Below are 27,568 nucleotides of genomic sequence, written 5' to 3'. Positions count from 1 at the left end.
ACTTCCAAATGCTCAAAACTGATCACGATGTTAATTTTGTTTGAGAGAGAGAGAGAGAGAGAGAGAGAGAGAGAGAGAGAGAGAGAGAAGCATACCAAGAATAAATGGTCAAAGTTCTGAAGAATAAGGTCTAAGGAAAACTAACTAGGCTTTGTATAAGCAATGAATGATGGGTAACAGAAAACAAGTATGGTCCATTTGTGAAGTCTGGAAATGAGGTTGCTAGAAAAGGCAACTGGATTAAGAAAAGTATCTAAAAGTGGGGGAGAACAGTACTTTCTGAAGGCAGCAAGAAAAAAGCCCATGTTTTCACCTTGACATCTTCAGACATCTAAGAATAAAGGGAAGTACGGGGTGGTATATATTACAGGGGAGTGAAAACAATTATTGGTTGGAGCCAGAGAATCCTGGGTTCAGATCCACTGGGTCCTTTGTGGGGCTCTAATGTGCAAGTGGAGTTGAAACCACTGCATTAGCGATTCCAAGACATAAGCACATGTAACCCAAACAGCTCAATATTAATGCTGGAGGGTAACGGGTTTATTTCACTGTTTACAATTAGTAGCTTATAATCTTGAAGGCAGTCTCATAGACACAAACACGCTGACTTTACAGACTTTGAACAGACGAAAGCTACATCATTCAAGGACCCTGTATAATAGACCACAGTGAAAATTAATGATCCTGAGAAAAAAAGATCTGCCTCTGATAGAAAAGAAAGCCCATTCCTTTAAAGTTAACAATAAAACGTTAATTTAAAAAATATCTGGCACACAATAATGTGTGTATGTAGTCTTTTCGATAGCTTAAGACTATCTCAATGTTAACTGCCCAGCTCTTCTCACGAAGTTGTTTGCAAAGTATCTCGATGACTGTTCAAGTCGTTAATGATCTTTTTTTTATATATAAAATAAAGATGGAACTCAAAAAGAACTCCTTTTATTATTACCATCTTAATTTTTGCTTCATTACCAGAAATAATGTATTTAAATGCTGGATCTTGCTCAGTAATTTTTATTTTTAAAACAACTATGCTCTTTGATTATATTTATGTAGAAAAAATATGTAGACAGGAAAGTATAAAGAAAATTAAAAATGATCCAATATACCCCTAAAATATAACAAAAGATTATGTCTTCCTAGTCTTTTTTGCATTTATGTAGAATTCTAAAACAAAATCAGTACTGTAAAATGCTCACTTTTTTTCATTTTATATTATACAGCAACCAATCCTTTAGGACATTAAATATTACATAAAAACATGATCTTCAGTTGGCCCCTTCATAATCTATTAGAGTTAAACCATAATTTATCTCTAATTTTTGGATATTCAGATTGTTTTGAAAATTTGCTATTAAAAACTGGCACAATATAAAACATCCTTCTTTACACATAATTCTTTGCAGTTATCATTCACTACCATATTTCTAATTTTTTAAAGATGAATTTTTAAAGATGAAAGGAGCAGAGTAACCAGCAAAAAGGGTGTTAAGTATTTTTAAGCCTTTTGGTACATTTACCAAACCGCTCTCCAGAAAGACTGTACACATTTACAGTGCCACCAATAAATAGTCCCATTTTGTCTTCATATCCTTGGCAACATAAGAAACTGCACCTCCCACCTGTTACTGTTATGAATTTAATGGGGGAAGGGTGAATGGTATCTTCTTGTCTTTTCTCTAAAGGTTAGGAATTTTCACATGTTTACTGGTCATTTGCTTCGCTGTTTTTTGGAGCAGTCCATGTCTTTCGGAAGGTATCTTTCACACGGGCATGGTCTTAGCACATGTTCTTCCTTAGCGGGCAAGGGCATGAAAGCTTTTCAGACTAAGCAAGACTTCCCCAAACGACTAGAATTAGAAAGTCTTATCTTCTGGGAAGTCATGCTATATTTTAATGTCTTGGTAACAAAACAGAGAACTGGGCCATATTCTGAAAGGAAAAAAGTAGGCACAGATTATAATTAACCAAGCACTTACTGGCTTTTATGTATGATTTTACTGGAATGCTGTTAAAAACTGTATTTTGATTTTAGAGTGTAAACTCATGAGACACACACTTTTAATAAATTCTCCAGGAAATTTGCATGTTCATCAAAGTAGAAATCACTAACCAGATGTGGGATTTCTGCAGAGCTCCTAACCCAGTGGTTCCCAACCTTCCTAAGGCCGCAACCCTTTAATACAGTTCCTCATGTTGTGGTGACCCCCAATTTCATTGTTACAAATTGAACATAACTAAAGCATAGTGATTGATCACAAAAACAATATGTAATTATATATGTGTTTTCCGATGGTCTTAGGCGACCCCTGTGAAAGGGTCGTTCGACCCCCAAAGGGGTCGCGACCCACAGGTTGAGAACCGCTGGACCTGACCAATTCCTTACTCTCCCTTCCTGTGAGCAAGGTTCATGATGCTTATCTCAGAGGACTGCTTGGATTCTCACCATCTCCATCCCTTACATATCCGCTAGGACACATTTACACATCAGCCCCAGCCTGGATTTTTGTTTATGCAACCTCCATTTTTCACCTTATCCCACTGAAAAAAAAATCCTTCAAATTTTAATGTCACTATCTCCAAAGAGAATAGGATCTTCTTCATGATAGCAAGTCTAATTGTATCGTTGCAAACCACGATTTGACGTACAGTGGGCACTCAGTGTTTCTGAAACCAATTAGTGAATGATATACATTTCAGTGCCGAGAGAGCTGAGAAGAAGGAAAAATTGTAAGGTGATCCTTAGTGCTATAGAACGAAGGCCTTGATTCTTCACTTTCTCTCTTTAGGTTACATATTCCTTTGAGAATCTGATGAAAGCTACATATACCCTCTTTAGAAAGGTATAGATAGAATACTACACACCACTGTAACCGGTTTGGCTCAGTGGATAGAGTGTCGGCCTGTGGACTGAAAGGTCCCAGGTTCGATTCCGGTCAAGGGCATGTACCTTGGTTGCGGGCACATCCCCAGTGGGAGGTGTGCAGGAGGCAGCTGACCGATGTTTCTCTAACTCTCTATCTCTCTCCCTTCCTCTCTGTAAAAAAATCAATAAATTAAAAAAAAAGAATACTACACACCAATTTTACACACAATTTCAGAAGCTTCAGAGGGGAGGAAAACACTGATTTCTAACATCTGGCATTCTGACTTAGAAATGAAGTGGAAATATTAAATTTATTGTCTGACAAGTCATCTAAGTTCAAGAGATTACAGCCAAATTGGGACAGTTGAGAAAAACCAAAATAGCAGTATGAGTCACAGTTCCAAGAAGTCAAGGTGGGCTTGCTTAACCATGCTTGAGTTGTGATGCTTTACTGCATTATTAGAGGCTAAGTGCGTGAAATTTGTGCCCTGGTGGGGAAGGGGTGGGGGTAGGGCGGTCCCTCAGCCCAGCCTGTGCCCTCTTGCAGTCGGGGACCCCTCAGGGGATGTCAAACTGCCGGCTTGTGGCTGGATGGCCTTCTGCTGCTGCACAGTCTGCTGCTTGAGCTTCAGCAGCTGCTGCACATACACAGGCTGGGCCACCAGTCTGTCCTGTGAACACCACCGAGTGGGTGAGTCAAGCGCAGTGGAAGGCTCACCTGAGTTCCCTGAGTCACTGAGATGTTCAGACTAACTGCCTTCTACAGAGAACATCACCAGGATTAGGTCCAAGATGGCAGTCAGACATTCCTCTCGCAGTCCGGGACCCCCAAGGGATGTAGCAGTGTGCCAAGCAGCAGGCAGCCAGGGAGGAGCCCGAATCAAGGCTGGGTGCCACATGGTTCGCACTCATCCTGGCCCACTGCGCCTGCTGCCACCGCCTGGTAGTGCTGCTATGGAGTCAGGAGAGGCTTCCACCATGGCAGCTGCACTTGCCAGCCATGAGACCGGTTTCTGGCTGCACTGGAGGCAGTTCCTGTGTTGAGCGGCTGCCCCCGGGTGGTCAGTGTGCATCATAGCGGCTGGTCGTTCTGCCGTAACAGTCACTTAGGCTTTTATATATATATATATATATATATATATATATATATATATATATAGATGCACATTACACTCAGGCAAATGTAACTGTTTCTAAACTGACATTCTCCAATTCTTATTATTTTCTAGTCCTCTTGTCTTCAATAAGGGCTTTTATATTTCAACTAGAGGCCTGGTGCACAAAAATTTGTGCACTCGGGTGTGGGGGAGGGGAGGTCCCTCAGCCCGGCCTGTGCCCTCTCGCAGTCTGGGACCCCTCGGAGGATGTCCACCTGCTGGCTTAGGCGGGCCTAACCTGGCAGTCAGACATCCCTCCGGCAGCCCGGCAGCCCTCGGGGGATGTCCACTTACCAGCAGGGAGCAGACCTAAGCTGCAGTCGGACATCCTTAGCACTGCTGAGGAGGTGGGAGAGGCTCCCACCACCACTGCTGTGCTGGCAGCCATCAGCCTGGCTTGTGGCTGAGTAGAGCTCCCCCTGTGGGAGCACACTGACGACCAGGGGACAGCTCCTGCATTGAGCGTCTGCCCCCTGGTGGCCAGTATGTCATAGTGACCAGTCATTCCCAGTCTTTCTGCTGTTAGGGTCCATTTGCATATTACCCTTTTATTATATAGGATAGAGGCCTGGTGCATGGGCAGGGGCCAGCTGGTTTGCCCTAAAGGGTGCCCCGGATCAGGGTGAGGATCCCGCTGGAGTACCTGCCCAGCCTGGGTGAGGGGCTGATGGCTCTTTGCAGGCTGGTCACACCCCCTTCAGGGTGGGGGTCCCTACTGGGGTGCCTGGCCAGCCTGGGTGAGGGGCTGAGGGCCATTTTCAGGCTGGCCAAGCCCGCTGGAGATGGAAGCTCTCAGCCTCTCCTTTATTTTATTTTATTTTTTTTATTCTGGGATTTATTTACCTCTATAATTGAAACTTTGAGCCTTGAGTGGAGCTCAGAGCCAGGCAGGGTGGGAAGCTTGGTTTCCTCCATCGCCAGGTGCAACCCAAGCCTCCTGCTCGCTCCAGCTCTGTGGCCACGGCCAGCTGAAAGCAGGTATCTGGGATTTAGTTATATTCTATAACTGAAACTTTGTTGCCTTGAGTGGAGCTCAGAGCTGGCCGCGGCAGGAGGGAAGCTTGGCTTCCTCCATCGCTGGGGCAAGCAAGCCTCCTGCTTGCTCCAGCTCTGTGGCTGCTGGCCGCCATCTTGGTTGGGTTAATTTGCATATAGTCGCTGTGATTGGCTGGTGGGCATGGCTTAAGGCATAGCAAAGGTACGGTCAATTTGCATGTTTGTCTTTTATTAGTGTAGACTAGAGGCCTGGTGCACAAAATTCGTGCATGGGCAGCAAAAGAAACCATCAACAAAACAACGAGAAAACCCACTGTGTGGGAAAACATATTTGCCAATGTCATATCTGATAAGGGCCTAATCTCCAAAATTTATAGGGAACTCATACAACTTAACAAAAGGAAGATAAACAATCCAATCAAAAAATGGGCAAAGGACCTAAATAGACACCTTTCAAAAGAGGACATTCAGAAAGCCAAGAGACATATGAAAACATGCTCAAAGTCACTAATCATCCGAGAGATGCAAATCAAAACAACAATGAGGTACCATCTCACACCTGTCAGACTGGCTATCATCAACAAATCAACAAACGACAAGTGCTGGAGAGGATGTGGAGAAAAAGGAACACTTGTGCACTGCTGGTGGGAATGCAGACTGGTGCAGCCACTATGGAAGACAGTATGGAATTTCCTTAAAAAACTGAAAATGGAACTCCCATTTGACCCTGTGATCCCACTTCTAGGAATATATCCCAAGAAACCAGAAACGCCAATCAGAAAGGATATATGCACCCCTATGTTCATAGCAGCACAATTCACCATAGCTAAGATCTGGAAACAGCCTAAGTGCCCATCAGTAGATGAATGGATTAGAAAACTGTGGTACATCTACATGATGGAATACTATGCTGCTCTAAAAAGGAAGGAACTCTTACCATTTGCAACATCATGGATGGAACTGGAGAGCATTATGCTAAGTGAAATAAGCCAGTCAATGAAGGAAAAATACCACATGATCTCACTCATTCATGGATAATAGAGACCATTATAAACTTTTGAACAATAATAGATTCAGAGGCAGAGCTGCCTCAAACAGATTGTCAAACTGCAGCGGGAAGGCCGGGGAGGGTTGGGGGGCAGGAGGTAGGGAGGTAAGAGATCAACTAAAGGACTTGTATGCATGCATAGAAGCATAACCAGTGGACATAAGACACTGGGGGATAGGGGAGGCTAGGGGACTGTCTAGGGTGGGGGGATAAAATGGACACATATGTAATACCCTTTGTAATACTTTAAGCAATAAAAAAAAAAAAAAAAAAAAAAAAAAAGAAAGAAATTCGTGCATGGGGTGGGGGGTGTCTCCCTCAGCCGGGCCTGCATTCTCTTGCAACCCGGGACCGCTGGCTCTTAACCAATCGCCTGCCTGCCTGCCTGCCTGATCGCCCCTAACTGCTCGCCTGCCTATCTCAATGCCCCTAACCCAGCCATAGGCAAACTACGGCCCGCGGGCCGGATCTGGCCCATTTGAAATGAATAAAACTATTAAAAAAAAGACCGTACCCTTTTATGTAATGATGTTTACTTTGAATTTATATTAGTTCACACAAACACTCCATCCATGCTTTTGTTCTGGCCCTCCAGTCCAGTTTAAGAACCCATTGTGGCCCTCGAGTCAAAAAGTTTGCCTGCCCCTGCCCTAACCACTCTGCCTGCCTGATCACCCCTAACTGCTCTCCTGCCTGTCTGATTGTCCCTAACTGCCTCTGCCTCTGCCCCTGTGGCTATGTCCAGAAGGACATCCGGAAGGTCGTTGGCTGTCCGGTCTACTTAGCAAATGACGCTTTTATTATTATAGATATGATAAAATACTTCATGGAGGAAAGGGATTATCATTTATTCATTAAAGAACATTTATTTCCTATGTATACAGGTTGAAACAAACTGATGTTTCTCGTTCCTTATGGACCTAAAAGTCTAGTAGGAAAGATAGATTACAAATCCCATATTCTTGACTTTGCCAGTCCTAAAGGCACCTCAATTATACTAGTGTGCAGGAGCCTGCTCATACCAGCTTACGAAACCCATCTATGTGTATCCTGTCCAGCTTATCAGTGGCTTCATGTTGGTAGCTTAAAGTCAGCTATACTGGAGCATTTACACCACATAAACTGGCAAACAGTATAAATCATGACTTCCCCACACCCAGGGTTTTCAATCATTCACTACCATATTGCATCCTCATCACACTAAAATTATGGCTCTTGTTCCAAGGCTCCTCAATGGTAATTGGGGTAGGGAGGGCTTATATCAACTTTTCAAATCCTTTCTCAACTACAGGCATAAGACCTAAGAGTATAGGTGTGTCCTAGGACACCTCAGAACATACTGGCTACCCTCTTTGGATATTAGGTGAATGTAAAATCTGATCAGTTTGAGGCAACTCCTTATCTAATATGGTTAATCAAGAGTCACATGTCCAAATGAAAATCATACATGTCTGAGTGTAGCAGTCAGTTTAAATTACAGAGTGGGACAAAGTAGGCTTACAGTTGTGAGTATGCAAAACACAGAGTTTATTCTTGTACTATTACTAATTATTTCCTTATTTTCCAACTGAGCAACTGTAAGACTATTTTTGCCCCACTCTGTATATTTGGGGAGATAATACTAGAGTTGAAAAGTTACCACCTGATTGGCATGGATCAGTGGTTGAGCGCCAACCTACAAAACAGGAGGCCACGGTTTGAATGCCAGTCAGGGCACATGCCCAGGTTGTGGGCTCAATCCCCGGAAGGAGGCATGTAGGAGGCAGCTGATCAATGATTCTCTCTCATCATTGATATTTCTATCTCTTTCTCCCTCTCTCTTCCTCTCTGAAACCAATAAAAATAAAAAAAGAAAAAGTTACCAACCTGCAACCCACCCGATGTTTATCATTAATGACTCTTAGTTAGATGCAACATGAAGAGTAAGCAGATATTCCCCGGCACCATTTTGTTACTGCTCTGTCAGTTTTAGCTTAAAAGGCTGCAACCACTCTGCATGGATCTGCCAAAGAAAAAACAACTTCCTTGGCTACGTAGGCCACGTGAAGAGCCAGTGCTATCCATCTTCTGAAGTAGGACTTAAGAGATACGCTGCAGGGCAGAACCGTGTCAAGAATCTGGCGGATTCTCCCCACCTCAACTTCCAATGGTCTTGCATTACCAGCCAGCTCTAACTACCCAATATCACAAATGGTTACTAAGGAAGGAAATGGAATGAAAACTTGCAGAAAACATCTAGGCCAGTATAAAACACAGGAGGAGATGCACCAAGGGTGAGATGCACATAATAGGAAAGGCAGCTGAGGATGTGGAAGTGTCTGCTTGCAGATGGCTCAGGATACTTACCTTCAGGTTATGGAGGGTTTCTGACCATTCCATGGAACCTATCTGAGGTATGGTCGTGAGGAGCAAACTTTTGGCTTTGTTGGCATTTTCTTTCAGGGTCTTTAAAACCCGGTCCACCGAAACCTAGGGAAACAGCAGCACAGGATGTTTCCAGCAATTAAAAAATCACACTTTTTGTGGAACATTTCCCTAAGTTCCTTCCCGATCTGTGAAGTCAGTTGACTCTAGTTTCAACCCCAGCCCAAGTTTTGCATTTATCAAAATGGTCTTGGTCCCATGGGGGAGGTCTTAGAGAAAACAAACACCTCTGAAAAGTACCGTTTGCAACATGATTTCTAAGAAACTCTCTCCAGAGGTGTCATGTGTTAGCAGCTCTAGAAAGCTGTGGCTATTCTCCCCAGGTCCACAGAATGGATCCCAGCCATAAAACTGTTGCTACACTGGATCACCAACCAGTCCAAAAAGAAACATTTCTCGAGAGAAGTCTTCCAGCTAATAAAGAAAAATGATGAAATCAGGATATCATGATTTTCTTTTAACAGCTCCCAATGAATTAATGGATGGGCTGCTAACATCACACACACAACCCAAACCAAACAAACAACCCACTCTTCCGATGAAAAAACTAAATGCTACGTAGGATACCTGAATCTGCATAAGTCTAGATCCATCTACCAATTTTCATAAAATACAGAGGACAGAGACTCTGGTTAAACTACGCTGATGAGATGATTTCAACAATTCAGACTGTGGGAAAGTATAGGTCAAATCACTTGGTTTCTTTTTAGAAAACTTGGAAGAAATCATCTGAGATAACTGGAAACTCGAACTTTGCCTGGGAATGATAAGGCATTATGGCTGGAATGTGACAAGGACAAGGTGGCTAGGTTAGATACCTCCTAACATGTTGATGGACAAAGCTAGGGATCAAAGTACAGATGAAATATGAGTGGCTATAAGTTGATGTGATAATGGTTGACGTTGGATTCACAGAAACCCATAGTATTGTCTGCTTTTGTACGTAACTAAAATTGCTTCATAAGGAAAGGCTGGAAAAAGCTGTGGACTATACACTGGCTGGTTAGAGGAAGAGTACTTGTCACACTTCACTCTACTTAGAAGTAATCCAAGACTCAGGGCACAGCGGTTACAGCTTTCATTCAGTTTCCTGGAGTATAAAGTCCAGAACCCTCCCACAAACACCAGGATGTGGTTAGACAAAACGATCAGTACCGCAGCAGAGGACGTCCCATTACTGTGGGAACACAGAGCAGTGACCAGCTGGGTGCCTGTCAGGCCAACATACGGGCACAGTTCAAGTGGATCCTTGAAATGCAGGGTCATAAAGCGTGCAAGAGGTTTACCTTACATTCACTCTTGTCCTTACACTTCCTGTGACTGGTATTTCTATGTAGACTGACTTCTGTTCTCTTTGGTCCTGCTACTGGGCTCCACCCAAAATGCCTCCCTATTAACCTCCTCATGATCAAATCTTACCCTCTGTTGGAGGACCAGCTCAATTCTCAAGTTTCCTTCACAATTTTTTTATAGTCTTTCTACCCCCACTGCCATCACTGCTACTACCTGGTGACCAACCTCCTAGGAGCCAGCATTCAACTAGTTGCTCTACACATTCCATTTGGCTCAATTCTCCCAGTAATCCAGCAAGATTAGAAGTGTAACTGAACAACTCACGCCCCTCACCCTGAAGCCCTGGCTCCATCCCACAGAAGAGTAACTTGTTAAATTACAGGCCTGGTATCACAAGTAATTGGAGGAACAGGAATTTGAAGGTGGCGTGGCAACTCTAAAACCGTTTGATCGTGGCAGGCTGCACATCTGGTGTGACGCACAACACACGCGCTGGCTGGCTGAGATGATGCTATCTGTCATATATTCGTGTGGCACTCAACATTATTTGCCTTCATGACTTACCACTTACACAAACCTAGCTTCTCTGCTTTTAATTGAAGTAGTTCCAACTGACTGCTTTCCAAACCTCACGGGGTCGACTGAAGGAAAGCACCGTTAGCTCTGCAGAGAGATATGTTCCTAGATGAGGCAGAAAGCCACAGGCAGGCAACAATGCGTCCTCAGGGAGTGGCAGACACTGACGTCTTCTATTCATTGGGAGCAGCTTCCTAACACCGTGAGGCCAAGCAGTTCCCTTTGATGAGAGGGACTGTGCTGCAGCAGGATTTACAAAACTCTTAAATTAAAAAGCATCCTCATGGTTAATTACACTGAAGAGTCAGGATAAGGCATCATGCAAGACACAGAACCTGTGTTCATCTATGTCCCAAAATCCATGTAAATGAACAGACAGAGAGCAAGAATATTCCTGTTTTACATGAGACTGAGTGGTGAAACAAGCAGCCCTGTGATAGTGGGAAGGGTCCCCCTGCAGAAGATGTCACTTGTCCTACATGTGCTCAGAGCAGCCACCCCTACACTTTTTTACTTCAAAATTCCTTGACTGGCCTGGTCAGTGTGGCTCACTGGTTTAGCATCAACCCATGAACCAGGAGGTCATGGTTCAATTCCCGGTCAGGGTACATGCTTGATCCCCAGTGGGGGGTGTGCAGGAGGCAGCTGATCAATGATTCTCTCTCATCATTGATGCTTCTATCTCTTCCTCTCCCTTCCTCTCTGAAATCAATAAACACATATGACTGTAGTTCTGTCCCTTTCTCTATTTTAAAATAAATGATCCAGTTTCTTTAAGTGAAATGCAAGGGATGAAGAGAGAAAAATACTAGGTTAAAAGAGACTCTGAATAGTTGAAAATGATGAGACAAGAGGGAAAAAGTGAACAATCTAAATACTTGAGTATATTAAGAAATTAATATCAATATGTTTTGTACATTAACGGTCCTGTGGCTGTTTTTTACTATTTTATTTTTTATAAAAGAGGCCCTCAGCCAGGCTAGTATGGCTCAGTGGTTGAGTATCGACCCATGAACCAAGAGGTCACTGGTTTGATTCCTGGACAGGGTTGTGGGTTTGATCCCTGAGGTGGGGGGACATGCAAGAAGCAACCAATCAATGTTTCTCTCTCATCGATGTTTCTATCTCTCTATCCCTCTCCCTTCCTCTCTCTAAAATCAATACAGACACACAAAGAAATATCACTCCACCATGCACTATATATATACACTAGTGGCCCTGCGCACAAATCCGTGCGTGAGTAGCTTGCTGCTGCGTGCCTCAGCTGTCTGCCCCGCCCATTCGTAGCTCTCCACCGCATGTAGCTCGCTGCCCTGCCCTCCTGCTGACTGGTCATTACGTGACAGTGTCCCAACCAATTGGTAGATTACCCTACTATAAGTATAGATATATTTTAAAAAGGCCTTTATAAAAACTATTTACTTATGAAGGCAGGGAAGAAAGAAGTGGGTAGGGGCATATGTATGACACAAAGTGGGCCATGGCCCATACCTGGAAGGCTGGGTGATGGGTCACTGGGGTTTATTATACTAGACTCTCTACTTTTGGAGATGTTCCAAATTTTTCACAATGAAAGTCTTTGTTCTGGAAGCCTGACCTCACCCGTCTGGCTGGACCATGCCGTTTTTATTACCTAAAACCTCGTACTGACTTCCCATCTGAAACACAGTCTCCACAGCTCTGCTTCCTTCTGTTCCCTCCCCTCCTCTCCACTTAAGCATGCCCACCTTCCCCATCATGTAAGGAAGCTTCCCTGGCTGAGTCAAGTGGATTCATACGCCTGTATCTCACCTGAGCTTTCTCACATTCGTTTGCTTAACCTCTAACCACCCACCTCCCCCTCTCCGTGAAAACCACAGAATGCTGGCTCCTTACCAACTTGTTTTGTTTGCTCCCACACCCAGCATGGTATCCAGTCATGGTAGGGTAAACAAGATAGTTATGACTAGAGCCCACTTACCAGAAAGATATTAAGAAACAGTTAAGTTTTTTTCCATGGAAAAAAAGAGCACAGACAGTAGCACCGCATAAGGAAATTACAACCAGGACCTTGATCCTTAAAATAAGGCCCAAATCTCAATATGATTCCCAGCATGCCTACAATGTACAGTTCATTGCTAATCCGTGGATAAAAGTGTTTTTTTCTTTGCTCTGAAGATCCTGGTCCTTACTTTCCAAAGTCAACTATAGGAAATATCTGGTAATACTTAACGACGATGTATTAAAAGTTGACTTTAAAACCTGGAAGAAAGGTACTTTCTGGAAAGAATGCAATAAAAACACATAGTGAAGATCCTTTCTTTCTGGGGCTCATGGCACCTGGCAAGTCAGGCCATACGTGCTCTGGAGAGAATTCGACCTACCACTTCCTCGTGCTCCTTCCAGCAATCATAATCTGTTGCCATGGCAATACTTGCATAGCAAAGTCCAGCCTCCTTAGCAAGAACCACCTCTGGAACTGTGGTCATGTTGATAACATCTGCCCCCCAGGCACGAAACATGATGCTCTCTGCCCGTGAACTAAAACGTGGTCCTTCAATCGTGAGCATGGTCCCTTTGGAGTGGTACCGGAGTCCGAGCTTCTTAGCAGTCTCTGTCAGGACCTAGAAGAGAAGGAACCACAAACGCAAAACATGCAAACCTAAGTCCAGCTTACTATTTTATTTTCCCCTGAAATGTAAAAGGTTGAGTCGTTAAAGATCTTTATTATAAAAGCCTAGTAGCTGCTGACCCTCAGAGAGAACCGGGGAGCGTCACAGTTTTCCCAGACCCTCAACCACGCACACATCCTGTGTCCCCCGCCCCTGCACGTACAGCTCACAGCTACGAAAGAGAACAGTGAGCTTTTCCTACGCACCAGGAATGTGTTTACAAGTTTTAATCGCATGTACTTCTTCACAGCTTGAAGCAACAAAGCTGGGGTGTGAGCAAGGACTTGAGACGGAGCTTTTAAGCTCCAGGCTCAGCACAGGTGGCGCTCCTCATCACATCTTCTCAGAGAGATGTGTGGACAACCGTTTCTAAGCTCCTGAGAAATTCATTCTCATTGCTCTTTTGTGAAAAGTCTGCAGACTTCTGTAAAAGCTCTTTTTTTTTTGGTTAGAAAGTAATTACTCTATAATCTCTTTTGCCTGTTGCCTCTGCAAGGACATACAGTAAAAACAGAATGGGCCCATGCTGATTATTTTCTGTCCAGGGATAGACGTATCTTAGCCTGTGCTTCAACATTCCTTTCTAATTAAAAAAAAAAAAAAAAATTAGTCTTTTAAATTTAACTGTTTATTGAGGACCGCTGAAAATTCACTTAACCTTTGTCGTAGTTTTCTCACCTGTAAAATGGGATAATAATACTGTATATGACTCAAGAGACAGTGTGAGGATTAAATGAGCTAAGGATATACAGCACAGAATTGTGTCAGAGACACTGTAAACATATAAATGCTAAACTGGTCTTCTTTCTATTAGAAGCACAGCAGGTCCTTGAACAATGTTATTTCATTATAACATTGAAGAGGAAAAAAGATCGATTCCCAATGGGCCACTGTCTGCGTGGAGTGTGTTTTCTCTAGGGACTCAGGTTTCCTCCTACATCCCCAAGATGTGAGTTTAGGTTGTATCTACATTGTCCCAGCGTGAGTGTGAGTGCCTGTGAGTGCACCCTGCGATGAAAGGGCATCCAGTCCAGAGGGGGCCCCGCCTGGTGCCCTAAGCTGCTCAGATAAGCTCTGGCCACCTACGATCCTGATCGAGAATAAATGGGCTGGGAAATAACTATCTTACTTGTTTTGATTCACCTTCCTTAAATGTATGCATAGCTCACATTTATTTCAATGTTTAATATTAGAAGAGTTTGGGGGATCTTTATATTTAGAAGTTTGGTGATGTTTCTGTCACTGGAAATATGCCACAAGGACTTAACTCTTGTCTATCTCAGCCTAAGGTAAAATTGGTTTAGTTATATATCATTTTGCATAAAGACAGTTTCCAAGAACCTATGGACAAGGTTAAGTGAGGATTTATTGTACTGGCAGCTTCTATAGGTTCACCAAATAATTGGCAAAGCTTCCTGAGATACCATCCTATATAATAAAAAGCTAATATGCAAATTGTCCCCTCGACCAGAGTTCAACCAGGGGGAAGGGCCGGCCTGCCAACTGCCCGCAGCCCCTCCCCCGGGCTGGCCCAGCCTGATCCCACTTGTGCACGAATTCGTGAACTGGGGGGAAGGGGGGGGGGAGAAAAAAAAATATATATAAAATGCAGTGACTCACGCTCAATAGAAGGCTCTAATCTAGGGAAAATCTTGCCTGCTCATGTGTGAACCACATAAGTAAATTAATCCATTTCCTTAAAAAACAACTTATGCTATGACAATGGGGAGAAAAAATTTTAACAAGAGCTTTGGTAATTCCAAATTTAGCACCACGAGAAGCCACAGAAAATGAATAGTTGATGCTACTTCATGTTTCTTTATTCTGTATGTGGTAAAAATAAGACTATGCGTAACCAAAGCTTTCCCCCAAAGAGTAAAGGTTATAAATGCAGGGGCCTAAATCATGCCTCCCCTCCTTTTTTCAAAATTAATATATAACCAGTCCTGGTCGGGTGGCTCAGTTGGCTGGAGTGTCATCCCGTACATGAAAAAGGTTGTGGGTTCAATCCCTAGTCCAGGCACGTATGGGAGGGAACTAATCAATGTTCCTCTCTCACGCTGATGTTTCTCTCTGTCTCTCCTTCCCCCTGTCCCTCTCCCATCAATAAAAACATATCTTTGGGTGAGGATTAAAAAAAAGTTATATAACAAGCACTGCCCTGTTTTCATTAAATGTCTTTTAAAATCCCAAATAACCGAGCTGTCTGTCTCAGCCAACCTAGAGTGCTTCTAGAGATCAGTGGAGGAAGATCATAGCTACCAGCGGCGGAGGCAAGAGGTCCTCGCCATCACCCTGGGAGGTGGGGGCCGTGACGGGAGGAGGAGGAGGACGCAGAGGCTCCTAGATGCGCACTGGGGCCTCTCTGCTTAAACCACCACTTTGCACCAACACCTTAAGGTGTCAGAAATACAAAAGACAAGCTGAGAGATTTCTGGGTCTGAGGTTAAGCTGCTCTCATTTCCATGTCTCGAGTCATCATAATGGAACTCCTGAATCTATCATCCTTGACTCTAAAATATTAGCAATATCAGATCACCAGGCAAAATACATTTCATGAGTCAAGATTCTCAGAGTGTCTATCAAATCACCTCCTAAAATGACTAGAAGTGACACTAATTTTGGAATAGGTAACATTTGCAGAGAACAAAATGGTATTATTCTTCCACCCATGTCCCCATGGCGCAGTTCACCTTCCCAAGGGAAACACTCCTTTCGCACATAAATATTCTCATATTCATCTCCTTACCTATTTACACACATTTTAACACAAATGTACAAGGGAGGCCACGTTCTACTACTGGCAACTTCCACCAGCCACCACATTTACATGTGCTCTGTAATCATCACTAGCACTTCCACCACCTACGTATACCCCTAATATTACTGTACGTTACTTATTTTCTGCCTGGGAAAAGATCTTCGATCTCCTACACTCTCTCCCTAGTCTACCGTATTCCTTCCCAAACTGCCCCCATTTTGAAATGGACAAGAATTTTTTTTTTTTTAAAAAATATATTATTATTTATTTCAGAAAGGAAGGGAGAAAAAGAGAGAGATAGAAACATCAATGATCAGAGGGAATCATTGATTGGCTGCCTCCTGCACGTTGGACCGAGCCTGCAACCCAGGCATGTGCCCTTGACTGGAATCAAACCTGGCACCTTTGGGTCCGCAGGCTGACACTCAATCCACTGAGCCAAACCAGCTAGGGCGAAGTGGACAAGAATTTTACACACATCTAGTTTCTGCTGGAGAGCGAATTTATTGTGTGGGTAGACCCATGTTTCAGAGGGAAGACTGGCAGCATTCTGATATATTCTGCTGATAACCACCCAGAAACATATACATTTAAATACATACATACACACTGAACCTGCCACTTATGTTTTCACAGAACTCAGAGAGAATGTACAGTGGTACACCTCAAATGGCTCCCCGCAACCCCTTACCGTGCATTCTAGATTTTGTTGTTTGTGGGTTTTTTTAAAATAGGGTGAGGTTAAGAGGCCGTTGACTCCACGGAAACTGGTTTTACATGGTTATGCAGGGGTGAATAGAAAAGCTGCTTTCCATGTGCAGGTGTTAAAACTAGTTTACTTTCTCTGCTCTTCAGCATAATAGCTGTGTGTCATTGGAAAAGTTACTTTACACCTCTGAGCTTCAGTTTCCTCATTTGTAAAATGAAGGCAGTAATTACATATACATTGTAGGACTGTGTGAGGGATAAAAGAGTTAATACCTAGAAATGTATATTAGTATAGAAACATCCAATGACTGGTAACTGCATTTATGAATCAAATTATTATCATTGCTGTTCTATACACTGTCAGGTTGTCATCATTTACGTTTGAGCTGAGTTTGGCCATTACTCTCCAGCCTTCTCTCTGGGATTAGAGTAAAATCTCAGAACAAAGGGGGCAGCCCCACAGAAGTCGGCATCAGGCCGTAGCCCTCAGAGAATAAAAATGGCTATCACAATTCAAAAGTCCGTCTCCTGCTCCATGCATGGTATTTCTCATATATTCCAGGTTTGGAATTCAGGTGCAACACAACAGATTAGAAGCATTGTCAGTGATGTACTAGCTAGTGAGATCAATTTTTAAATTAATATACAGAATATAAATACCTACACATGTTAGTCATTCAGTTGGTTCCAGACTATATACTCTTGACTAATATGCTAGTCTACACTAAATTATTTAAAAAGTATCCGGACAGCAAAATCAAAACTTATAAAGAAGGTAGGTTGCTACTTTGAGTGATTCGGCTTACAAATGACTGACAGTAGAGAAAGCATTATTAGCAAAGGGAAACAACTTTCACAAAACCTCGCATAGGACGTTAACTTGAGAGAAAGAGGGACCATGTGCTTATTAGTGAGGCCCAGTGAATTTTGTGCATGGGGGAGGGAGGGTGTCCCCTCAGCCTGGCCTGCACCCTCTCCAATCCGAGAACCCTCGGGGGATGTCCGGATTGCCTCTCGCAATCAGAGACGGCTGGCTCCTAACCACTCGCCTGCCTGCCTGCCTGATCGCCCCTAACCACCTCTGGCTTGGCCCTTCACCCGGGACCCAGGATTCCTTCCTCCAGCCGGCTGCAGTCACCCGGGACCCGGGCTTCCCTCCCTCTGGCTGTTTGCAGGGGTCGGCGGCTTCACTTGGGCCCAGCTTTGTCAGGATGTCCGGATGGTCATCCAGAAGACATCCGGTCTAATTAGCATATTACCCTTTTATTAGTATAGATTAATCTAACTCTAAATGCCAACCCAAGCCCTCACAATTTATTTTGGTGTACTTTCCAGACAGATTACAAACCTCTCTCGTTTTGGGGCAGAACGGCTCAGCCATTGGGATGTGGCACACTCCTCTGGCACAGGAGTGACTCCCATCATAGAAGGTCTGAGGCCTCGTGGTGGTCCTACAAAACAAAGTGAAAAGGTTTTGTTTCAAAGAAGGCCAACTTTCCTTGGCCAGGTGGCTCCGTTGGTTGAGTGTCCTCCCCTGCACCAAAAAGTTTTGGATTCCATTCCCAGTCAGGGTGCATATGGGAGGCAAACAATCAATGTTCCTCTATCACAGTGATGTGTTTTTTCTCTCTCTCTCCTTCCCTCTCTCAAATCAATAAAAACAGTGGATTCCAAAAAACGGTGGCGACATAAGTGGAAGCTACACTGACACACTCCCAGGACCAAACTGGAATTACAATGAAAATACAGAAAATCTGGAGAGAACCCTGATCACCAAGGACAGAAAGTATAGACTGGTCCTCGCTGGTTTGGCTCAGTAGATGGAGCACTGGCCTGCGGACTGAAGGGTCCCAGGTTTGATTCCGGTCAAGGGCACATGCCTGGGTTGCGGGCTTGATCCCTACTGTGGGGCATGCAGGAGGCAGCCAATCAACGATTCTATCTCATCATTGATGTTTCTGACTCTCTCTCCCTCTCCCTTCCTCTCTGAAATCAATAAAAATATATTTAGAAAAGAAAGAAAAGAAAGAGAGCAGCGACCAAACAGAGACTGATAGGAAGTGCGGAGGCACCAAAGGAGGGTTGGTGGGGCTCCCATAGACAGCAGCTGTGGGGGGTTCCCACTGAGAACTCTGGGGCCTACAGCACAAGCTGGGCTCCCTTTCACAGAGCACTGGACCTGAGAAAGTTGCTCACATAACATCTGGCTATAAAAAGCAGCAGGACTGCTGTCTGCCAGCAATAGATGACTGGAAATGCTGGCACACTCATAAAGAGCCAATGCACAAAATTTTGGGGGCAGCCACTCACCTTGGCAGAGTGGACTGGAGTTGTGCGAGCAGAAGCCAGGGTTGGGGGCCCTAGGGTTAGACCTCAGAAGGCAGACACCCTGGTTTTCTGTGCTGTGCTGAGTCATTCCCTCACGCTGCAGAGGACATCTTTCTCCCGTGGACCTTTGGGATCTAGGTGGTTTTGCTTGGGGAAAGGCAGTTGCCCCACTCTATTGGGAAAACCCCTTGCCCCTTCCTGTGGAGTTTCCAAGACCCATTAAGAGACTAAGAATAACAATCCACCTGCAGGCAGAAGTAATTGCCCCATCCTGTTGGAAAACCTCTTACCCCACAGTGTGGTCTATAGCCAGAGGCTAATCAAGACTGAATACAATCAGAATGCAGGCAGACATGGAACTCTGGAGGCTTTGTCTTTGCCTGATCTAATTTGGGGCCCAGGGCTAGGAAAAGCAGGCCTTGGTGCACATCTTGGTCCTTTCCAAAGGCACCTAGCCCCCACATAGGGAACCACAAGCTGTGGATTGCTGATAGCTGCAAACAGGGTACTCAGGGGCAGTTAGAAACAGCATCTGGCACTGTCTTACATTACAGCTTGGGAGGCATAGTAGATCTATCTAATACATAGACACAAACCCAAATAGGCAGCCAAAATGGGGAGACAAAAAAATCAAACAAGCCCCAAATGAAAGAACAAGAGAATTCTCCAGAAGAAAAGCTAAATGAAATGGAAATAAGAAATTTATCAGACATACAGTTCAGAATAATGATGGCAAAGATGCTCAAGAGCATGAGAAAAGATACAGTAACTATGAAGAATAACATAACACTAATAAAGAACACAGTGGGGAGGAACACACAGCAGATTAGGGGAACTGAGATTGGATCAGTGAATTAGAAGACAGGGTAGAAAAAAAATCACTCAATCAAAGAACCAAAAAGGAAAAAAAAAATTAAAAAACAGGACAGCTGGGAATAGAGGGATCATACCTCAACATAATAAATAAAGGCTATATATGACAAAGCTACAGCCAATATCATACTCAATGGGCAAAAATTAAAACCATTTCCACTAAGAACAGGAAAAAGACAGGGGTATCCCCTTTCACCACTCTTATTCAACATAATACCGGAAATGCTAGAAAAAGTGATCAGACAAGAAGTAAACATAAATGGCATCCAAATTAGACAGGAGAAATTAAAACTCTCATTATTTGTAGATGACATGATATTGACACCCTAAAGACTCCACCAAAAAAATACTAGATTTAATAAAATGATTTTGGCAATGCAGCAGGATACAAAGTTAACACTCAGAAATCAATGGCATTTTTATATGTCAATAATGAATTCTCAGAAAGAGAAAGAAAACAAACAACCCTATTTACTATAGCAACCAAAAAGACTTGTACTCTGAAAACTACAGGACATTGAAAAAATAGATAGAGGAAGATATAAAGAAATGGAAGACTATACCATGTTCATGGATTGATAGAATTAACATCATTAAAATGTTCATACCACCCAAAGCAATCTATAGATTCAATGCAATCCCTATTAAATTACCAATGGCATATTTCACAGATCTAAAATAAATACTCCAAAAACTTATATGGAACCAAAAAATCCCAAAATAGCCACAGCAATCTTAAGAAAAAACCAAGTTGGAGGGATCACAATACCAGATATCAAGTTATATTACTAAACCACTGTAATCAAAACAGCCTGCTACTGGAACAAGAACAGATATATGGATCAATGGAACAGAACAGAGACCCCAGAAATCGACCCAAGCCATTACATTCAATTAATATTTGATAAAGGAATGAAGAGCATACAATGGAGTCAAGACAGTCTCTTCAGTAAATGGCGCTGGGAAAATTGGACTGATACATGCAAAAATATGAAACTAGACCACCAACTTATAACATACACTAGAATAAACTTAAAATGGATAACTTAAATGTAAGACGTGAAACAATAAAAGCCCTAGGAGAAGCCATAGCAGCAAAGTCTCTGACATTTCTCATAGCAATGTGTTTATGGATACATCTCTTAGGGCAAAAGAAACTAAGGAGAAAATAAACAAATGGGATTACATCAAAATAAAAATTTTCTGCACAGCAAAAAGAAACTATCAACAAAATAAACAGGGAGCCCACTGTATGGGAGAACATATTAGCCAATGATACATCTGATAAAGGTTAATATCCAAAATATAAAAGGAACTCATTCAACTTAACTAAAGGAAGACAAACAATCCAACTAAAAAATGGGCAAAGGACCTAAATAGACACTTCTCAAAAGTGGACATACAGATGGCCAAGAGACATATAAAAAAATCCTCAAAGTCATTGATCATCAGAGAGATGCAAATTAAAACACCTGTCAGAATGGTTACCATCAACAAATGACAAGTACTGGCAAAGTTGTAAAGAAAAGGGAATCCTAGTACACTGCTGGCGGGAATGCAGATTGGTGCAGCCATTAGCTAAGATCTGTAAACAGCCCAAGTGCCTATCAGTAGATGAGTGGATAAAAAAGCTGCAGTACATTTACACCATGAAGGATATTATGCTAAGCAAAATAAGCCAATCAGAGAAAGATAAGTATCACATGATCTCACTCATATGTGGAATCTAATGAACAAAATAAACTGATTAACAAAATGAATCCAGAGACACAGAAGCATGGAACAGACTGTTGAATCTCAGAGGGAAGGCGGGGATGTGTGGGAAGAGATCAACCGAAGAACTTATATGCATATATACATAACCCACGGACACATACAATAGGATGAAGGGCTGGGGCGGGGAGCCTGGGTGGGCTATAAGGGGTCAATGGGAGAAAAAAGGGAACATATGTAATACTTTCAACAATAAAGATTTTTTAAAAATAATAAGAGAAAATCAATAAAAACACATTAAAAATAATTTTTTAAAAAAGGCCATCTCTCCATTCTCTGGGGCTGGTGAAATCAACTCTATATAGATCAACATTTTGGTCCTCACTCCAGAATCAATAGCTCTGGATAAGCTGAAGGCAAATGGTAAAAACGCAGCTTCAGGATGGTATTTGGCTTCCCTGGCCCTGAGTTGGTGGCAGCGTACTTTCCAACAGATGCCTGTGATCTGGTGGCTGTGACAGGATAAGCACAATGTTTTGCAGACACAGCTCAACTCTGGGCTCAGGAGGGCAGATCAAACACTTAAGAAGTCAACGTGAATATTCCCAATCACTGTAAATGTAGAGGACCGAATACTGAGCCCCATTGATATCCATCACCTCGATTCAACAATTTCCAAAATTTGGTCAAATATGCTTTATCTGTTAGCATTTCCCTGGTGGCAAATCCCAGGCTTTTGTCATGCACCCCTACTTCAGATGGACCAAAATACGTGGACTATTTCCACTGCCATGTCATTACCACATAAATAAAAATAACATTAATTCCGCAGTATCAGCTAATACATAGACCATATGCAAATTTCCCTGTTGTCCTTAAAAATGTCCTTTTTGAAAAAACAGTTGCTTTGTTAGTTTCAGGTCCATTAAAAGCCTTCGTCTTGCAGTTGATTGTCATTTATTGAACCCTGACACTAGTAGCCCAAAGCCACCTCGCTCAAAGATGAGACCTCAGTGCGGGGGAGGAATGAAGAAGACCTGTCAGTGTTCTATTAAATATATTTTTTGATTGATTTCGGAGGGGAGGGGGAAGGGAGAGACAGAACCATCCATGATGAGAGAGAAGCACTGTCAGTGGTTTAAGGGAAAAGCTAACTTAAACCCGAAGAAATTCCAGATGGGTTGAACAAAAGGTCAAGTGATTGCTCCAGCCCGTGTGATCAGGGGTTTTTCTCTTTTTGTAAAACTGACCAATAAAATGGTGCCACATACTCCAGCTCTGGCTTGGCTCCAGCCTTCAATGAGTCAAGTGTTAGTAACATCTCTACTAACAACCGTGATTAAAACCTTCAGTTGCTATACGCCACTGGACACCACGTGATAACACCCTCATCTCATCGACCTCTGTCCTCTCCTCTTATCTCCACCCCTTCTTCACCTAATCCTCTCTTTGTTCTGAACTTTTATCTTAAGATATAACATGTGTTATTCATGCTTCATGTTATGCTGTAAATATGTGATACTTATTGACTCCTGTTTTAATTCTCTCAAGTGGAACATTTTACATTTTTCTCTTTAAACAAAGCTCCCCAACTGCTAGCTATACAGCTTATAGCAAATTGGAAAATGGAGAGTCAAGAAGACATGGCAATCATAAAATATAGTGTTTAGCCACCCACTTAAAAGGACTTTATGAGGATTAAGTCAACCATGAAGGCCAGATATCCCACAGCAGCTCAGAAATGAGGTCTGGGCTAGAGACAGAATCGGAAGCCAGTACCAAGGACAAGCTGTGGCTGAGGAGGGGGATATCAGAACACCCCACCTTGAAAGGGGCAAGTGAAGCAGGCCCAGGAAGAAACAGAGACTTTAAAATCAGTATTTATCATGGTTTTGGGACTCATCCAGGAAGGAAAGTAGAGATGAGAAAGACCTCTTTACATAGCCTGCCCACTTATTTGTGGGGCTTTGTATGACTGACTTAAGTGACAACACATTCAGCGAAAGGCTTAATTAAATCACTATAAACGGCAATACTCCTGTACAGTATAAAACGACGAGACACGATCAGTGATGAGTAACACTGAGCAATGGGGCTCCTGGTCACAGGTGCGGTGAGGGATGACACCACCCAAGGGAAAAATGCTAGAGTGCAAAGGAGAGAAATTTTAAGAGTTCTGATGCTTTCTTAGGGTTTGTTTTTTTTTAAAATATATTTTTATTGATTTCAGAGAGGAAGGGAGAGGAAGAGATAGAAACACTAATGATGAGAGAGAATCACTGATTGGCTGCCTCCTGCACACCCCCTACTGGGGACCGAGCCCACAACCTGGGCATGTGCCCTCGACCGGAATCAAACCCAGGACCCTTCAGTCCGCAGGCTGATGCTCTGTCCACTGAGCCAAAATGGCTACGGCTTTCTGAGGGTTTTTAATTAGCGAAATGAGAGTTTTAAAAATTGAGCAAAATGCCAGAAGTAAATTTATCAGGTAGGTCCCACACGGTGGGGACAGCCACCTGACGGAGCCTGTACTAACGGGACCTGCCCGTTGACTGCCAATTTCCAGCCCAAACAGCTCTTCCAGTCGAATGGTTCGCTCTCATCTTTTTTTTTTTTTTTTTTAATTAAATATATTTTATTGATTTTTTACAGAGAGAAAGGGAGAGGGATAGACAGTTTAGAAACATCGACGAGAGAGAAACACCGACCAGATGCCTCCTGCACACACCCCACTGGGGATGTGCCCGCAACCAAGGTACATGCCCTTGACCGAAATCGAACCTGGGACCTTTGAGTCCGCAGGCCGACGCTCTATCTGCTGAGCCAAACCGGTTAGGGCCGCTCTCATCTTGAGTGTTCTCACTGATATGGAGAATACATGAGAAACGTCATTTTATGCCTGATTTGATCTTGTTACTAAATGTGTCTGGTTTCTGTTCTTTCTTCATAAGGCACTTAATAGCAACACCTGCACTGAACCCTCTAGCAGTTACATCCCAAGAGACTCTGATGTAATAACATCTCCATTTTAGATGGCAGGTATTTGCATTTAGGGGGTCAGTAATCATTGGTGCAAAGAGCTATTGCCACTATTGCCTTGAGAATGACCAAGCACCTCGCACACAGTATTCACTCAAATCACATCAGAGATGGAGGCAGGTGTAGCAGAAGCAAGCATTTGGAGTAGGTCAATGGAAGACAGTTTCCAGGAGGAAGAAACTATGTCTGCAACAGTGCCCGGGGGGACCTTTTCCTGATAAGGGGGCCCTTGAGGGAATCTGTTCTTCCTTCCATCAAGAGACAGAACTGAAATCTATTCCTGAGCCCATGGTTCAGTGTGCCTCGGCCTCAGGCAATGTCAAACTGGCTGGACCTGGCGGGAGGCTGTGTTCCAGCTGTGGCTGACAAGAATGAGAAGGACCACACTCCTTGGAAGCAACCCAGACCAAGGACAAGAGTTTAGAGTGGTGGCTGCCCTACTGACTTGTGAAAGGGGCAAAGAGGCATGTGGTGGCAGGTGGAGTGCATCCCCGTGCCCCCGAAGATATCTACATCTTAATGCTCAGAACCTGTGAATATGTTATTTTACAGAGCAAAGGGGAACTAAGGATACAGATGGAATTGAGGTTGCTAGCCAGCTGACAATAAAATGGAAAAACTATCCTGGATTAACTGAATGGGCTCAATGTCATCACTAGAGTCCATACACGTGGAAGAAGGAGGCAGAAGAGTCAATGTCAGAATCATGAGATGCAAGAAGGACTCAACCCACCATGGCATTGAAGATGGAAGGGGCCACAAGCCAAGGAATGCAGGTGGCAAAGAGCAAGGGAACATTCTCCCCCAGAGCCTCCAGAAAGGAATGCAGCTCTGCTGACATCTAGTCAGTGACACCTACCTTAGATGCCTACAGAATAAGATAATCAGTTTGTATTCTTTAAGTCACTAAGTTTGAGGTAATTTGTTACAGCAGCAATAGGAAACTAATTCACATGCTTATCTGGCTTAAGATATAGTTAATTCGGTTGTGGGTAATAATAAAAAACTGATGATGAAGGTCTGCCCCTAATTCTTGCTTTAATTGGAACCCTCCCAGCTCAGCAAGGTGACTGCTGATTTCACCTCTCTGTTCGCTTGGGACATGCACTGGAAACCAGACTTGAGGGACTTGACTGGTCTGAGTGGTTTTACTGTCCATTCACCAGCTCTGTGCCTCTAGAAAGTCACTGATCTCTCGTTACACCTCAGTTTATATCAGTTTCCTCCTATTTAAAATGAGGAATTAATACCACCCACCTTCTACGGTCCGTGTGGAGACTGAATGAGCACACACGAAGCAAGTGCTCAGTACTTGTCACTACTGTTTAGGGCCAACCTGCCAACCGCAGAGCATGACACATTCTGGGCCCAGTCAGGGGTGCCCCCCAAACTGCTCAGAGTTGTCACACAGGAATGTGTGCTCAGCAAAGTTAGTGTACAAACAAAGAACTGCCCATGGAAGAGACAGAGCGATGCTGTGTCCTGGCGAGTGATACGAGTCCCAGACTCAGGAGGGAACGGGGCACTTTCACACAGAGCGGGGGGAAAGCCCAGAGAAAGACAGACTGGGGGGCTGTTTCTGGATCGAGGCTCTTGGATTGGCTGTGTTGTCATGACAAGCCTCAGCGTGCAGGAGCGAGCATGAGTCAAGGATTTCACCAGCAGAGCCGGGCCAACGCCGGCTGCTCAGCAGGTGACTGGTTTTGGGGAACTGATTTTAGCGAAGTCACTTAAAGGCTACTCAAACAGGGATGCCCACTGACAGAGACAAGTTCAGTTTTTAGAAACTGAGTAAAATAAGAAAACTGTTCAACCCCCTCGACTTTAAAGCCTGAGCGCTGACGGGAAGAGGGGCTCTCAGCAGCGTCTGTCACCTCGACCCCCAGTGACAAACTGCTGGCCCTTTATCCAAGTTATGTTCACGCAGATAACAGGACACAAACGTTAGCTGAAATACTAACAGTCAATACTAACAGGAAGCAGAAAACAATCAAACTTCCCACTCAGGGGCCAGCTTAAATAAATCCTATATCCAACAACAAAACAGCCTGTAGCTGGTAAGGAACATCATGGCGGACGTCTGGCTATATATATATATTTTAATAGCCTGGTGCACGAAATTCATGCACTGGGGTGGGGGTGGGGGTAAGGGGCCCCTCAGTCTGGCCTGCACCCTCTCCAATCTGAGACCCCTCAGGGAATGTCCAACTGCCTGTTTGTGTCCACACTTTTAACAGATAACAGCTCCACTGTTGTTTCTTTCTTCTCATGCTTAAAACCATTGGAATCAGTAGGTATTCAAAGTGTGTATACATATTGGGAGGATACCCTGTATATCTCTAGTCAGCGGGGAAAGAAACCAACAGCAGATTTGGAACCCCCAGACAGGGAACCTCGCTCACTCCCCACATGTCTCCCCACTTCACTTTCCACCTTCGTGGGCAGTGGGAGAATCAACGTTTTCTCTCATTAATTCGGAAAAGCACGTCCTGTCACCCGCTGCCTGGCAGGAGTGCGCTAGGCCCCAAGCAAGCGAGGCTCAGTCAGGGCAGCCTTCGCTCATGCGTGCTGGAACCCAAAGTGCACATTCCTCCTCTACAGTCGCCACGACTATCCCACTGTTTCACTGAGAGGACGGAATTCCTCTCCACCTCTGGGTTCTTGATCTTGAACGCTGACCGAAGGCACCTCAGCGAGGGCCGCCTGTGCCCACCAGGTGTGTCTGTCTGCATCTGCTCCTGCCTCAGCATCTGCATTAACCCCCCAGAGGTGATCTCGTAGCTGCACTGGCCTCCGTGGGAACAGGGCATCACCACTCCCCCCTCTCACTGTCATCTCACAGGCGCCCACCCTCAGCACCCAGAACACCCAGACACTCTCCAAAGGATGTGAGCGCATCAGAGGGGACGTGTGCACATCCTATGGGGGTGTTAGGCATGCTGGGTTGATGGAAGTGCAGAGAGGCGGAGGGAACTTGTGCACGCCTTTGTCTGTGACTGTTGCAGGCGTGCGAGGAGAGGATGTGCACACGGGAGGCCTCTGGCTTTGCAGATCCAAAAACCCCCATTGTGCGGCCAGGAGGACATCAGTCTGGCTGTCCCTGCGATCCTGCACCTTCTGGGACAGGAGGCGGGA

General features: G+C 44.0%; 1 protein-coding gene across 1 annotated transcript in view; it reads right to left on the bottom strand.

The window, feature by feature from the left end:
• Positions 1 to 516: 516 nt before the first annotated feature.
• LOC118667587 (methylthioadenosine phosphorylase) overlaps positions 517 to 27,568 on the bottom strand; it is a 44,761-nt gene continuing 17,709 nt past the window's right edge. Inside the window, exons 5-8 of the mRNA XM_036331277.1 lie at positions 17,829 to 17,931; positions 12,724 to 12,963; positions 8,414 to 8,536; positions 517 to 1,932 (exon numbers count right to left, since the gene is read on the bottom strand). Coding sequence (XP_036187170.1) covers positions 1,894 to 1,932; positions 8,414 to 8,536; positions 12,724 to 12,963; positions 17,829 to 17,931 — 505 coding nt within the window. The 3' untranslated portion in view covers positions 517 to 1,893. The remainder of the gene's footprint in view (positions 1,933 to 8,413; positions 8,537 to 12,723; positions 12,964 to 17,828; positions 17,932 to 27,568) is intronic.

Source organism: Myotis myotis, unplaced genomic scaffold (genome assembly GCF_014108235.1).
Source record: "Myotis myotis isolate mMyoMyo1 unplaced genomic scaffold, mMyoMyo1.p scaffold_m19_p_12, whole genome shotgun sequence".
NCBI lineage: Eukaryota > Metazoa > Chordata > Mammalia > Chiroptera > Vespertilionidae > Myotis > Myotis myotis.
Note: the sequence above shows the minus strand (reverse complement) of the source record. Positions and strands in the feature narration are given on the sequence as shown.